Source organism: Trichechus manatus, unplaced genomic scaffold, assembly GCF_000243295.1.
Source record: "Trichechus manatus latirostris isolate Lorelei unplaced genomic scaffold, TriManLat1.0 scaffold00109, whole genome shotgun sequence".
Taxonomy (NCBI): domain Eukaryota; kingdom Metazoa; phylum Chordata; class Mammalia; order Sirenia; family Trichechidae; genus Trichechus; species Trichechus manatus.
In genome coordinates this window covers 9855835-9871538 of record NW_004444045.1, presented here as the reverse complement: position 1 = coordinate 9871538, position 15704 = coordinate 9855835, and the positions used below count along the sequence as shown (strand labels likewise).

General features: G+C 36.5%; 1 protein-coding gene across 1 annotated transcript in view; it reads right to left on the bottom strand.

Annotated features, from left to right (window-relative positions):
• Window positions 1–15704, bottom strand: part of ADAM32 (ADAM metallopeptidase domain 32) — a 149165-nt gene that overhangs the window by 80379 nt on the left and 53082 nt on the right. Inside the window, exons 9-10 of the mRNA XM_004383432.1 lie at window positions 8925–8996; window positions 8563–8729 (exon numbers count right to left, since the gene is read on the bottom strand). Coding sequence (XP_004383489.1) covers window positions 8563–8729; window positions 8925–8996 — 239 coding nt within the window. The remainder of the gene's footprint in view (window positions 1–8562; window positions 8730–8924; window positions 8997–15704) is intronic.

The following is a 15704-nucleotide window of genomic DNA, read 5'->3' as shown; positions in this document are numbered from 1 at the left end:
TTTTTTGTATAGCAATTAAAACAAAAACACAACAAGCCACGTCAAAAGACAAATTACCAACTGGGAAAGAAAACTGCCTCCCATTGCAAACACAAGAAAATTTATCTATTTATCTACCTATACCTATCTATCTATTATGTCTATCTAACTATTCACCTCATGAAAAAGAAATGCAAATTAAAATTATACCAGGATATCATTTATCAAGTACTATGTAGGCAAAAAACAAATTTTGACCATACATCTTGGTGGCAAGACTGTGGGGAAACAGACCCCACACCTATCCAGATACACATGCACATATTTAAAATGACATACTTGTGAAGTTTTTTTTTTTTTTTTCCACTGTAGCATTCCTTATAATCATAAAATACTGGAAACAATCCAAGTGTCAAGCATTAGGAGACTAACTAAATAAGCTATGGCAATATCACATAATGGAGTATAAATACAAGGGCTAAAAATCAGGAAGATCTCTATGTCCTTACATTAAAGGACAATGAGATATACTGTTAAGCAAAAAAAAGCAAGGCTCAGAATAAGAGTAATATATCATACATCATTTTGTTTAATGAAGGAGATACAATAAGAATAAATATATTTATTTGCTTAAATTTGCAAAATGACCACCAAAAGAATAAATAAGGCACTAATAAAAACGGTTTGTTTCATTGGGGCCAGGAAGCAAATGATGGAGGTGGCAGAATGGAAGTAAGAAATTTTCTGTATATGGTTTTATAAATAATTTTGACTTTAGAAAAATGTAAATGCATTACCAATTAAAAGCATTAAATTAAGTCTTGAAAAAAAGTCAAATAAATGAACCTAATCTAATATATCCCACAACTCTGTCAGTTTGTCGCACTGTAGTGGCTTTATGTTGCTGTGATGCTGGAAGCTTTGCCACCAATAATTCACACACCAGTAGGGTCACCCGTGGTGGACAGGTTTCAACTGACTTTCCAGACTAAGACACACTAGGAAGAAGGATCTGGCAGTCTACTTCTGAAAAAATTGGCCAGTGAAAACCTTATGAATAGCAGTGGAACACTGTCTGGTATACTGCCGGAAGATGAGCTCCTCAGGTTGAAGGCACTCAAAATATTACTGGGGAATAGCTGCCTCCTCAAAGTAGAGTTGACCTTAACAACATGAATGGAGTCAAGCTTTCAGGAGCTTCAGTTGCTGATGAAGCATGATTCAAAATAAGAAGAAACAGCTGCAAACATCCATTATAATCAAAACATGGAATGTATGAAGTACGAATCTAGGAAAACTGGAAGTCATCAAAAATGCATGAATATCAATATCCTAAGCATTAGTGAGCTCAAATGGACTGGTATTGCCCATTTCGAATCAGAAATTCATATGGTCTACTATGCAGAGAATGACACACTGAAGAGGACTGGCATTGCACTCAACATCAAAAAGGACATTTCAAGATCTATCCTGAATTACAACGTTGTCAGTGATAGGATAATATCCATACACCTACAAGGAAGACCAGTTCAATTTACGCACCAACCACTAATGCCAAAGATGAGGAAACTGAAGATTTTTACCAACTTTTGCAGACTGAAATTGATCAAACATGCAAATCAACATGCATTGTTAATTACTGGTGATTGGAATGTGAAAGTTGGAAATGAAGAAGCGAGAGTAGTTGGAAAATATGGCCTTGGTGACAGAAACAATGCTGGAGATCACATGATAGAATTTTGCAAGACCAGGGACTTCTTCATTGCAAATATCTTTTTTCAACAACATAAACTGCAATTATACACATGGACCTCACCGGATGGAATACACAGGAATCAAATTTACTACATCTGTGGAAAGAGATGATGGAGAAGCTCAGTATGATCCATCAGAACAAGGTCAGGGGCCAAGTGGGGAACAGACCATCGATTGATCATATGCAAGTTCAAGGTGAAGCTGAAGAAAATTAAAGCAAGTCCACGAGAGCCAAAGTACAACTTTATGTATATCCCACCTGAATTTAGAGACCATCTCAAGAACAGATTTGACTCACTGAACACTAATGACCGAAGACCAGACGAACTGTGGAATGACATCAAGAAAATCAAAAATTAAGAAAGCAAAAGGTCATTAAAAAGCCAGGAAAGAAAGAACAGACCAAAATGGATGTCAGGAGAGACTCTGAAACTTGCTCTTGAACAACAAGTACCTAAAGCAAATGGAAGAAATGATGAAGTAAAAGAGCTGAAGAGAGGATTTCAAAGGCAGTATGAGAAAGCAAAGTATTATAATGAAATGTGCAAAGACCTGGAGTTAGAAAACCAAAAGGGAAGAACATGCTTGGCATTTCTCAGGCTGGAAGAACTGAAGAAAAAATTCAAGCCTCGAGGTGCAATACTGAAGAATTCTATGGGGAAAACATTGAATGATGCAGAAAGCATCAAAAGAAGATGGAAAGAATACACAGAGTCACTGTACTAAAAAGAATTGGTCAATGTTCAACCATTCAGGAGGTAGCATGTGATCAAGAACTGATAGTACTGAAGGAAGAAGTCCAAGCTGTACTGAAGGAAATGGCAAAAAACAACATTCCAGGAATTGACAGAATACCAACTGAGATGTTTTAACAAATGGATGCAGCACTGGAAGTGCTCATTTTTCTATGTCAAGAAATCTGGAAGATAGCTTCCTGGCCAGCTGACTGGGACAGATCCATATCTGTGCCCATTCCAAAGAAAGGTGATCCAACAGAACGTGGAAATTTTTGAACAGTATCATTAATATCACACACAAGCAAAATTGTGCTGAAGATCACTCAAACGCGGTTACAGCAGTACATCAACAGGGAACTACCAGAAGTTCAAGCCAGATTTAGAAGAGGTTATGGAACAAGGGATGTGAGTGCTGATGTCAGATGGATCTTGGCTGAAAGCAGAGAATACCAGAAAGATGTTTACCTCTGTTTTATTGACTATGCAAAGTCATTCGACTATCTGGATCATAACCAATTATGGATAACATTGCGAAGAATGCGAATTCCAGAACACTTGATTGTACTCAGGAGGAACCTGTACACTGAATAAGTGGCAGCTGTTGGAACAGAACAAAGGGATATTGTGTGGTTTGCAGTCAGGAAAGGCGCGTGTCAGGGCTGTAGCCTTTCACCATACTTATGCAATCTGTATGCTGAGCAAATAATCCAAGAAACTGAACTATATGAAGAACAGGCTATCAGGATTGTAGGAAGACTCATTAACAATATGCAATATGCATATGACACAGCTTTGCTTGCTGAAAGCAAAAAGGACTTGAAACACTTACTGATGAAGGCTTCAGTATGGATTATACCTCAATGTAAAGAAAACAAAAATCCTCACAACTGGACCAATAGACAACATCATGATAAATGGAGAAAAGACTGAAGTTGTCAAGGATTTCATTTTACTTGGATCCATAATCAATGCCCAAGGAAGCAGCAGTCAAGAAATCAGACGACATATTGCATTAGGCAAATCTGCTGCATAAGACCTCTTTAAAGTATCTATCAGAAAGCAAAGCTGTCACTTTGGGAACTAAGGTACGGCTGAACCAAGCCATGGTATTTTCAATCACCTTATATGCATTCGAAAGCTGAACAATGAATAAGGAAGACTGAAGAAGAACTGATGCCTTTGAATTGTGGTGCTGGTGAAGAGTATTGAATATACCACACACTGCCAGAAGAACAAACAAATCTGTCTTGAAAGAACAGCCAGAATGCTCCTTAGAAGGAAGGATGGCAAGACTTCATCTTATGTACTTTGGACATGTTATCAGAAGGGACCAGTCCCTGGAGAAGGACATCATGCTTGGTAAAGCACAGGGTCTGTGAAAAAGAAGATCCTCAGTGAGATGGACTGACATAGTGGCTCCAACAATGAGCTAAAGCAATAATAATTACTGTTAGGATGGAGCAGGACCGGGCAGTGTTTTGTTCTGCTGTACTGAGGATCGCTATGAGTTGGAACCGACTGGACAGTACCTGACAACAACAAAGACAGCAATCTAATATAAATATGTTAATAGAGAAAGGATTTATTTCAAGGGACTTTTGGGGCACAGTTCCTTGATCGTACATTTTTAGCAAGATACATTCAAAAAACAATTGCTGTATAAAGTAATGCATTGTTAGGTAAGTGAAACGAGAACCCTACATTTTCAGAGTAAAACAAAAGACACAACAATGATATTAAGTTTAAATACCATAATCTTAAAACATAATTAGAAATATACATATGAAGTCATGATTTTTTTTATTCTTATTTTCCATTTCTAAAATTAAAGTATATAACTTACATATAATAAAACGCATAGTTCTGAGAGTTTTTACAAAAGCATACATTCATATAACTACCACCACAATCAAGATATAGGACCATTCTATCACCCCTCCAAGTTCCCCTATACACCACGCCCCACACCAAGCCCTTGAAACCTCTGATCCCTTGTCAATTTCTATGTTTTGCCTTTTCTAGAATATTATATATGTAGTAAGTGTGCATGTGTGCGTATAAAATATTACGGATTCTTTTACTCAACAAAATGCGTTTGAGATTCATCCATGGTGTTCTGTGTGTCAGTAGTTCTTTCCTATTTATTGTATAGTTCATTGCATAGATACATCAGTTTGTTTACGCATTTACCAGTAAGAATATTTAGGCTGTTTCCAGTTTGGGGCAATTATCAAGTCACTATAAACATTTGCTTACAAATTTTTATTGAACATAGTTTTAATTTCACTTGGATAAATACCTCAGAGTGGGATTACGAGGTCATATGTTAAGTTTATGTTTAATTTCATAAAAATGACCAGACTGCTTTCCAAAGAACTGTACCATTTTACATTGTTACTAGCAAATCAGAGGAATTCCAGTTTTCCCACACACTCTCTCTCTCACATGGCATTGTCAAGTTTTGTGTTTTTGTTTTTAGCCATTCTAATAAATGCGTAATGGTTTCTCACAATGGTTTTAATTTACATATACAGAGTGAGTGAATCCACACGACTGGACCACTAAGCAACATCATGATAAACAGAAGATTGCAGATGTCAAAACCAAAACCCGTTGCTGTCGAGTCGATTCCAACTCATAGCGACCCTATAGGACAGAGTAGAACTACCCCATAGGGTTTTCAAGGATCACCTGGTGGATTCAAACTGCCTACCTTTTGGTTAGCAGTCGTAGCACTTAACCAGTATGCCACCAGGGTTTCCTGAAGATGACAAGGATTTCATTTTACTTGGAGCCAAAATCAACACTCATGGAAGCAGCAATCAAGAAATCAAACAACACATTGCATTGGGCAAATCTGCTGCAAAAAACCTCTTTAAAGTGTTAAAAAGCAAAGATGTCACTTTGAAGACTAAGGTGCACCTGACCTGATGCACCTGGTGTTTTCGACTGCCTCATATGCATGCAAAATCTGAACAATGAATAAAGAAGACCAAAGAAGAATTGGTGCCTTTGAATTACAGCATTGGCGAAGAATACTGAATATACTATGGACTGCCAAAACTACAAACAAATCTGTTTTGGAAGAAGTACAATCAGAACACTCCTTAGAAAGAAGGATCGCAAGACTTTGTCTCACATACTTTGGACATGTTATCAGGAGGGACCAGTCCCTGGAGAAGGACATCATGCTTAGTAAAGTAGAGGGTCAGTAAAAAATAGGAAGACCCTCAACGAGATGGACTGACCCAGTGGCTGCAACAACGGGCTCAAGCATAACAACAATTGTGATGATGGCAGGACCGGGCAGTGTTTTGTTCTGTTGTACATAGGGAGGGTCGCTATGAGTGAGAAGCAACTCAGCGGCACCTAGTAACAACAGTGAGTGATGATCATAAGCATCTTTTCATGTGGTTATTTGCTGTCTGTATAATTTTTTGGTGAAATGACTTCAAATATCTTGTCCATCTTTTTTATTGGGGTTGTTTTCTTATTTTGAGTTTTAACTTTAGGCATTTGGGATACATGTCCTTTATCAGATATGTGATCTGAAAATATTTCCTGTAAATATTTGGCTATGGCATACTTTTCATTTTCTTAAAAGTACATTTCAAAGAGCAGAAATTGCTAATTTTGATGCAATCCAACTTATCAATTCTTTATTTTATGAATCATGCTTTTGCTATTATACCAAAAAAAAAAAACTTTGCCCAGCCCAAGATTACAAAGATTCCTCTCCTATGTTTTCTTCTAGCAGTTTTTAAATTTTAAGTTTTACCTATTTAGATCTATCACCCATTTTGAGTTAATTATTGTATATGTTATGAGGTACGAAGGTTCATATTTTTGCATATGGATAACCTTCAGCACCATTCACTGAAAAGACTATGTTTTCTTCATTTAATTATTTTTGGACCTTTGTCAAAAATCGTTTGACCTGTATGTGTGAGTTTATTTTTAGTGTATCCTTTTGTCATTACCACACTGCCTTGATTACTGTAGCTTTATAAAAATTATTCAAATCAAGTAATGTAAGCTCTCCAGCTTTGTCTTCTTTTTAAAAACTGCTTTGGCTATTCTAAGTTTTTGTTTTTTTATATGAATTCTAGAATCAGCTTCTAAATTTCTACAAAAAATTGCTGCTGGGATATTGGTTGAAAGTGTATACAATCTATTGATCAGTTTAAGGAGAACTAACATCTTAACAATACTAAGGCTCCCAATCCATAAACACGGTAAATCTCTCCATTTACTCTGGTCTCAAGGGAAAGTCCTAGAGTCTTATACAGCAGCCTAGAGTAGGGAGAATATTTCTTTGAATTTGTGGGACTCAAAACGCACTGAAACCTGTGAGAGCCAGAACTCGACGGGATGTCCTTGTTTTTCTGGGTCTCTGAGGTTTTCTGCCTTTGACAGAGTATAGATTTACCACTTTTCTATCACTTCTTTTAGTGGAAAATATTTGAGTTTTCCTTCTCTGGCAGGTTTCCACCTTACACAGATGCCAGATTTCCCAAGTTTTACTGTATAATCTTACCAAAATGTGTGTAGACAATGGTATCATTTAAAAAAGGCCCTTATAGACCCTGGAAGACATGCCCCCGGACTCTCTGTTAGCCCAAAACTAAAACCATTCCCAAGGCCAACTCTTCAGACAAAGATTAGACTGGACTGTGGGACATAAAATGATACTCATAAAGAGTGTGCTTCTTAGCTCAAGTAGATACATGAGACTAAATGGGCAGCTCCTGTCCAGAGGTGAGATGAGAAGGCAGAGAGGGTTAAATGGACACGGGAAATCAGGGGTGGAAAGGAGGAGTGTGCAGTCACATTATAGGGAGAGCAACTAGGGTCACATAACAATGTATGCATAAATCATTGTACGAGAGACTAACTTGAATTGTAAACTTTCACTTAAAGCACCATAAAAAAAAAAAGGCCCTTACAAGTTGCAAAGAAATAGCCAACAGACATGAAAAGGCAATTACAGAAGGACAAATCCAAATGATCAATAAGCACATGGAAAGCTGCTCAAATCCACTAGTTGTCAGAAAAAGAGCAAACTAAAATGACAATGACATCAACCGATATCCATTAGACTGGCATAAAATGAAAAAGTAATAATACTTATGGCTGGCAGACATGTGAAGGCAAGATTAATCTCACGCATGCAAAAGGAAATACTGATATACTAACTTAAAAATATATATACAGTCATGTGTTGCTAACATCCACAATACGTTCTGTGAAATAGGACGTTATGTGATTTGGACGTTGTGGGAACACCATATTATATACAGGAAGTCCCCAGGTTATGAACATTCAACTTATGTACAACCTGTAGTTATGAAACAACCCCCACAAAGACTAGTATATTAAAAATTCGAGGTACACATAATGGTTTATAATAACAAACGAGCGCTACTTTGCGATGTGCATCAAATACTATTATTATTATTATTGTATCATTACTCTGATCGGGATTTCTGAACTCTATTATAACCTTATGGGACCACAGACATTGGACATTGCCCAAACAGACGTTATGTGGCCCATGACTGTGTACAGCTTTATTGAAAGATATTCTGATTATAATTACCTGTAAATTTAATCTGAGTAAAATAATAATTAACTATAACTGATCATTAGAAAACTAACATTTAAAAATAATGTAGAAAATTCACTAAGATATTTTTAACTTACTTTACCAAACCTTTGATAAAAGCTTGTAACAAAACTCTGAACTTCACAATGTAAATCCTATCTCTTTAAGTAGTGGTTAAGAGTATGGGCTCTGGAGTTACAAAATATGAGTTCGAATTCTAAATCTACCACTAAAGGCAAAAGTCCTGAAATGGCTTAACTTCTTCAAAATGTTATCTCCTCGTTGGTAAAAAGATAAGCACAGAAATAAATGTTTACTCTCTTTTCTTATTGCCTGACAAGAAAGAAAGCACAAGGCCTGAATAAAGCACATAATGAATAATCAGAGTGTGAATTTTCAGAAATGAAGAACAATTTCCTAAAGTAAGGTACATCATTATCACAGATCTTTATTTTCTTTCTAGGAATACTGAAACATTATTCTTACGTGAATAGGTACGCAATATCATGGGGCCTTAGAGTAAGGTAGGATTGCTTCCATTCTAAAAATCTATGCAATAATTCATCTGCCTCACCAACTGTAGAAATCTTATTTTTATCTGACCACAACTCCAATGATGACAGCACAATAGTAACTTTAAATTGGGTAAAGATCTAAAAACAGAAGAGATAAATACATGCAAAATTAATATTTATGTTATAACACCCTAGAAATTAACTCAATGTTCTGACATACCTACATTCAGTTTGTATGGATAACTAAATTATCCAGAAATGCCACATCAAGCTAATTCAAATTATAACTTCAAAAGAATTTTTTCTAACTAATATGAAAAGGAAAGTACTTACCGAATTTACAAGGCCAATAATTTCGATGATTTTATTTGTTACTATCATATTATCAGAGCCCAAGTAATCATACTGAAAAACAGAATTTTAAATTTAAATGCAATTTGTTAGGTAATGTTTTTGGGATTTACCCTCTATCTACTCCCAGAAGGTTTGAGGCTGCTTTGGGGTTATAACAGCCCAAAATAGATATTAACAAATAAAAAATGAATATACATCATTGGTGGCAATATAAAATGGTACAGCCACACTGAAAAACAGTTTAGCAGTTTCCTTCAAAACAAGAAAATGGACTTACCATATCACCCAGCAATTCCACTCCTGGACATTTATCCCAAAGAAATGAAAACTGATGTTCACACAATAACCTGTACACGAATGCTTATAGTAACTTTATTGGTAACATGCAAAAACTGGAAAATACTCACATGTCCTTCAGTGATTCAAGTGTTAAACAAACTTTGGTACATTCATACTATAGAATACTACTTAGCAAAAAAAAAAAAAGGAACAAACTACTGATACATGACACAAGTTGTATAAACTTCAATGAATATCATCAGAGTGTAAAAAAACAATCTCAAAAGGATACATACATACTGCATGACTCTATTAATGTAACATTCATGAAATGCAGGACAATAATCACACAGATGGAGAATAAATTAATGGTAGCCAGAGGTTAGAGTGAGGGAGAGAGGATGCGTGTGGCTATAAAGGGATAACATGAGGGAGTCTTGTGGTGAGGGCACTGTTGGGTATTTCAACCGTGGTGGTGGTTACACAAGGCTACGCATGTGGTAAAACTGCATAAAGTTATACACACACAAAAGAGTGTGTATATAACTGATGAAATTTGAATAAACTCTGTGGATTTTGGTTTTGATATTGTACTATATTGTGTAAGATGTTAACACTAGGGTAGGCTGGGAGAATGGTACACAGGACTTCCCTATACATTTCTTCGTAATTTCTCAGAAACGTATAATTATTTCAAATTTTAAAGTTAAAAAATATGGATATAAGTCATTATTACTAAAGAAAGCAGAAAAAGCAGCTGACATCAGGTACGTATGATAAGCAGGGAACTACAACGAGACAACAAATTTATGCCTGTTTTTAAGAAACTAAGCTAAAAATACACATTAAGATATACATTTTAATAAAGAGAAAAAAATCATTTACAACGATTAAAAATGTTTCCCAATAAAGAATTGTTAAAATTTTCTATTTAATATTTTAAGTCAATATAGTGGAATTTGAAATAAATATCCTTGGTAGTGTATTTAATTATAAAAAAAACCAAACCCATTGCCGTCGAGTCAATTCTGACTCATAGTGACCCTAAAGGACAGAGTAGAACTGCCCCATAGGGATTCCAAGGAGTGCCTGGTGGATTTGAACTGCCCATCTTTTGGTTAGCTGCTGTAGCTCTTAAACACTATGCCACCAGGGTTTCCTAAGTATAAAAAAGTGGCATAAAATAAAATTTTTAAATGTGGGGCTCATTAATTGCCAATATTCATGTCAACACTGTTTATGAGTTCTTTAGCCAAGAAACATGGTAAAATTCTAAGACTTCCAACAAAGCAAGATGTATTAAGAAAAATACTTAGAACTAACTCCTTTTAATCACTTCTGAACAATAAAAATCTTTATTAATCATAAGACATGGAGAAGTTAAACATCTACTATAGTTCATAATGCCTGTATGATAAATGCATTTATATTTTATACCCGTTGCCTTTGCCATCGCCGTCGAGTTGGTTCCAACTCATAGCGACCCTACAGGACAGAGAAGAACTGCCCCATAGGGTTTCCAAGGAGCGGCTGGTGGATTCAAACCGCCAACCTTTTAGTTAGTAGCCGAGCTCTTAAGTACTATGCCACCAGGGCTCCAAATATATATATTAGGCATATTATATTTTTTCCCATTTCTGAAATAAAATTCCACATTATTTATGAAAGTATATAGTTAAGTACAATTTATATAAGCACAAATATCTTTTAATCTCTAAACATATTAAAATAAAATACAATTTTAAAATAATAAATAATTGTTGTCAGTAACAGTACAACTATGTTCACAAGTGCTATCACTGCTGACCCAAGACCTCTCAAAAACCATCATTCTCTTCTTGCTATACACTGACATAACTGTCCCACAGCCATCTACCTAACCAGAATTTGGCTAAGCAAGTGTTAGAGACCACTTCCAAGCCAAATACCTATTCAAAATTCAGAATAGAATGAGGTCCCATAGAACAAACAATGCTATTTAAAAATAATAATGATAGTAGTAATAAACTTTTGATCTCCTCAAACCAACTCTTCCCTAGTTTTCCCTGATACAAAGCATCAAGCTAGAAACCTGTGAGCCAGCCTGGACTCCTCCCTCTCTGTTACCCTGACCCTATATATTCAATCTGTCTACAAGTGTTAAATCAGTTTTATGTCCAAAATGCATCTTAAATTCATCTACTTTATCCTTCTTCACTGCCACAATCCTCAATTCAAGCCGAGATCATCTCAAAACTCACTCTTGGAATAACTTTCACTTCTACCTCCCCCTTCAAGACATTTTCAACAGAGTAGTCAGAGTGCTCTTTATCTAATGAAAATTGAATTATGTCATTCCCAGCTCAAAATTGTTGAAGGACTCACACTTATAATAAAAAATCCTTAATATGGCTATACAGCCATGCATAATCCAGCCCCTGACTTCCTCATTAGTTTCACCTGCCATCACTCTTCTACTTGCTCACTCCCAGTGTCAAAAATAAGTAACTGGGAGTTAAAGGAACCCAGGGGTTCCTTTAATCAGTGGTTTGAGAAGACACAAAATTTACAAGCTTGAGTTAATCGAAGTGGGGATGCTCAGAGACATCCCTCTAAGTCAATAACAGCTATTGTGTTTTTGCTGAAATCAGTCAGAATAGTATGTGGGATTTTACCCTTCCTAATATGCTGGAACTGAAGTTCCAGATGGGCCCTTAAAAGTGTCACTAAGTCCTCCCAGGAAATTATTTTGGCTTTCAGCGTACAAATCCTAACTCCCACATTTTTTCATTTATTTGCTTCTGTTATTTTGACCATATACTAGTCCATGGATGCTCCCTTCCTTCCCATCTTAGGCTCTAGACTTTCACTTCTGCTATTTTGATAACATTCCTGGAAATGGTCCTCTGAATTTGCTATTGTACTCTACCATGGCCACTTGGTTCTGACACATTTGTTAAATCCATAGGGTCCTACATTAACATCATATCTCTGCCAAGTCTTACAGTACATAAAACAAGATGTGCATTCATAGATTCAAGTCTATGTAAATAAATGTATTTCCTCGTCCAGTACAGAATAATGGAACCTACACAACACTCACAAAATTGCTCAGCTTTTTGTATATCATTTATTACATATTACATGTCTCTTTATATGCCAAAGTTCCCAGTTCTTTTCCTCATTCTAATAATTTCTGAACATCAATATCTAGCTGTCAATGGTACATGATGATCAGAGTAATAGCCATTAAGAGGCTGTCTTAGTTATGTAGTGCTGCTATAACAGAAATACCACAAGTGGATGGCTTTAACAAACATAAATTTATGTTCTCACAGTTTAGGAGGCTAGAAATTCAAATTCAGGGCGCCAGCTCTAGGGCAAGGCTTTTTGTCTCTGTAGGCTCTGGAGGAAGGTCCTTGTCTCTTTTGATCTTCTGTTCCTCAAAGATCTTCATGCGGCATGGCATCTATCTGCCCCCCATTTCTACTTGATTAATCTGCTCCTTTTATATCTTAAAAGAGATTGACTCAAGACACCCCCTACACTAATACTGCCTCATTAACATAACAAAGAAAAAACATTCCCAAATGGGATTGTAACCACAGGTTGCCCTCCAGTCGATTCCAACTCCCTAGTGACCATATAGGACAGAGTAGAACCGCCCCCACATGCTTTCCAAGGAACGTCTGGTGGATTCGAACTGTCGACATTCTGATTGGCAGCTGAGCTCTTAATCACTGGGCCACCAGGGCTGAACCACATGTACAAGGGTTAGGATTTACAACACATACTTTGGGAGGACACAATTCAATCCATAACAGAAGCTAAGCAGGCAATTTAAACAGTTCATTCTATATGCCAGGAGGACTAACCGAATGACTAACATGGACATTCTATAATATCTTGATCCAGTATATCCTGTTCTGTGCCAATCAGTGTGTTCTACTTTATAATGCTCCATATCACAAACTGCTCCTCATAAGTCCCCTGAGGCTATCAAGTGAGGCAACACTCAGTTCACATTAACTTTATTCTTCTTTGGAAGTGACCAAGACAGTTTAAAATGATTTTTAAAAAAAAAGCAGCAGCAGCAGCTTGGCTCAACAACCCAAACTCAATCATAGGATAAAATGGTTGATTATCTATAAGAATTCACAGAGCAATTCACCAAAATCTGGTGCAACCCTTCTGTCTTACCCCCTCTCCCTCTAGTACTAAAAGAAATAGTGCCCAACGGGATCTCTTTTCTCATTTTTTACATTTTTCCTTGCTGTCCTTTTAACTCCACTGGCTTTAAACATAATCCATATGTTCACAACTCACATGTTTAGTACAGATGTCTCTCTTGAACTCCCAATCTATAGATCACTTCCTATAGAACATCATCCTTTGGATGTTCCACAGGCCTTTCAAATTAAACATATCCAAAATTAAACACATTTCCCGCCCCCCCAAAAAACATGCTCCTACTTAAACATTGTCACTACTTTAGTGAATGGTATTATCATCTATTACCTCCCATGTTTATAATAATGCATGATCCATGACAGCAGAAATTTTTCTGTTTGGTTCATTGTTGTAATTTTAACAACTAGAACAGTGATTGGCATCTAGAAGATGCTCAATAAATTTGTTAAGTAAATGAATGAATCAAATCAATTTACAAGTCCTTCTAATTCAGCCTCACCAGTAACTTAAGTCTGTCCCTTTCTTTCTATTCCTAATGCCACTAATTCATAATTTTTCATCATGATTGCTAGAAAGGTCTTTTATACAGTTCCAATTTTCCCACCAGCAATCATACTATTGCCAAAATGATACTAAAAGAAAACTTAAATATGTCACACCCTGCTTAAAATCTTCCAATGATTCTCCATAGCTTTTAGGATAAAATCAAAATAATCTATCAATTCCTTAATTCTTCTCTTTTCCACTTCCCTTGTTCAATTCTGTATATTAACTATACCAAACTTCTTACAGTTTCCTAAAAAGGGCCTTTTCTCACATTTATGTGTCCTTGCAAAGAAAGGACAAAAAGTCTTCCTCAGCTGTGATGTTTAATATTATGTGTCAACTTGGCTAGACTATGAGTCTCAGCGAAGTGACTTGGCAGACACTGTATAATCACCTTCCATTTTATGACCTGATGTGAGCAGCCGATCAGTAGAAAGAGAGGTTTTCTTGGGAATGTGGCCTGCCTCCAGTATATAAATGGATGTTCTGGCAAAGCTCACACTCTCTCAGCCCTGCACTCTTCTTGTCAGCAGGCTTCTGGTTCTTGAGACCTAAGCCTGCAGAAGTTTTCCGCCTGCCACCTGACCTGCAGATTTTGGGTTCACCAGCCCACCAACCCTGTGAGTCAGCAGAGGCCTCCAGCCTGCCTACCACCTGACCTGCAGATTTTGAGTTTGTCAGACCTTGCAACCACGTGAGCCAGCAGAAGCTTTCAGCCTGCTGCCTGACTCATGGATTTGGCACTTGCCAGCACCTTAAATTGCGTAAGCCATTTCCTTGGGTAAATCTCTCTATATATATATTTACAAATACGTGTCAGTGGTTTGGTTCTCTAGAGAACCCAGACTAAGACACTGGCCTTCGCTTCCCCTTATTCCCCATTTCTTGTCTTGATTAAGCGTCTCACTTGCAGGCTCTTCTAGTACCCTAGGTTACAACTGTATGCTTCTGTGTATGTCTCCGTTATGAGACTGTGTTTTCACAGCACCATATGCTTCCCTCAATCATGGTACTGAATTCGCTAGGCTACAAATTCATATTTACAATTTTGTAAAGTCACTGAAGACAATATTAGTATTCTTCTTCTTTTACATGCCCATCATCTAGTGACACAGATGTCATATAGCTGACTTAATGTTTGCTGAAAGAATTTATTAAAGAATATGTAAGTATGTATAAAAATATAGAGCAGGAATGTTTAATCAGCATTATATTGCTTGCAAATCCAGCAATCCGGGCAAGAAACTTAAAACTCTCTAACTTTTATAACATAACCTTGAAACAAAAGAATTTTCATAATCCAAAATATTACCTAGAAATTTAGACATCTTTACTAGAAATACCTCAATTTTCTTTTAAATATTTCCTTTGCCCTCCTATCTGCACTCTAATAAATCAAGTATTTTCATCTCCTTCTCCAAATCTCTCCTGTTTCTGATCCTCCACTCTGGGTTCCTGACAAGCTCTACAATCCTACAAACAGAATTAGTAATGGGTCCAATGCACATGGAACATTCTCCAGAATAGACCACATATTAGGCCATAAAGCAGGCCTTAACAAAACCCAAAACATCAAAATACTACAGCATCTTTTCTGACCATAAAGCCATAAAAGTGGAAATCAAAAACACAAAAAGCAAGGAAAAAAAATCAAAGACATGGAAACTGAACAACACCTTGCTCAAAAACTACTGGGTTATAGAACAAATTAAGGATGGAATAAAGAAATTCATAGAATCAAACAATAATGAAAACACATCCTAC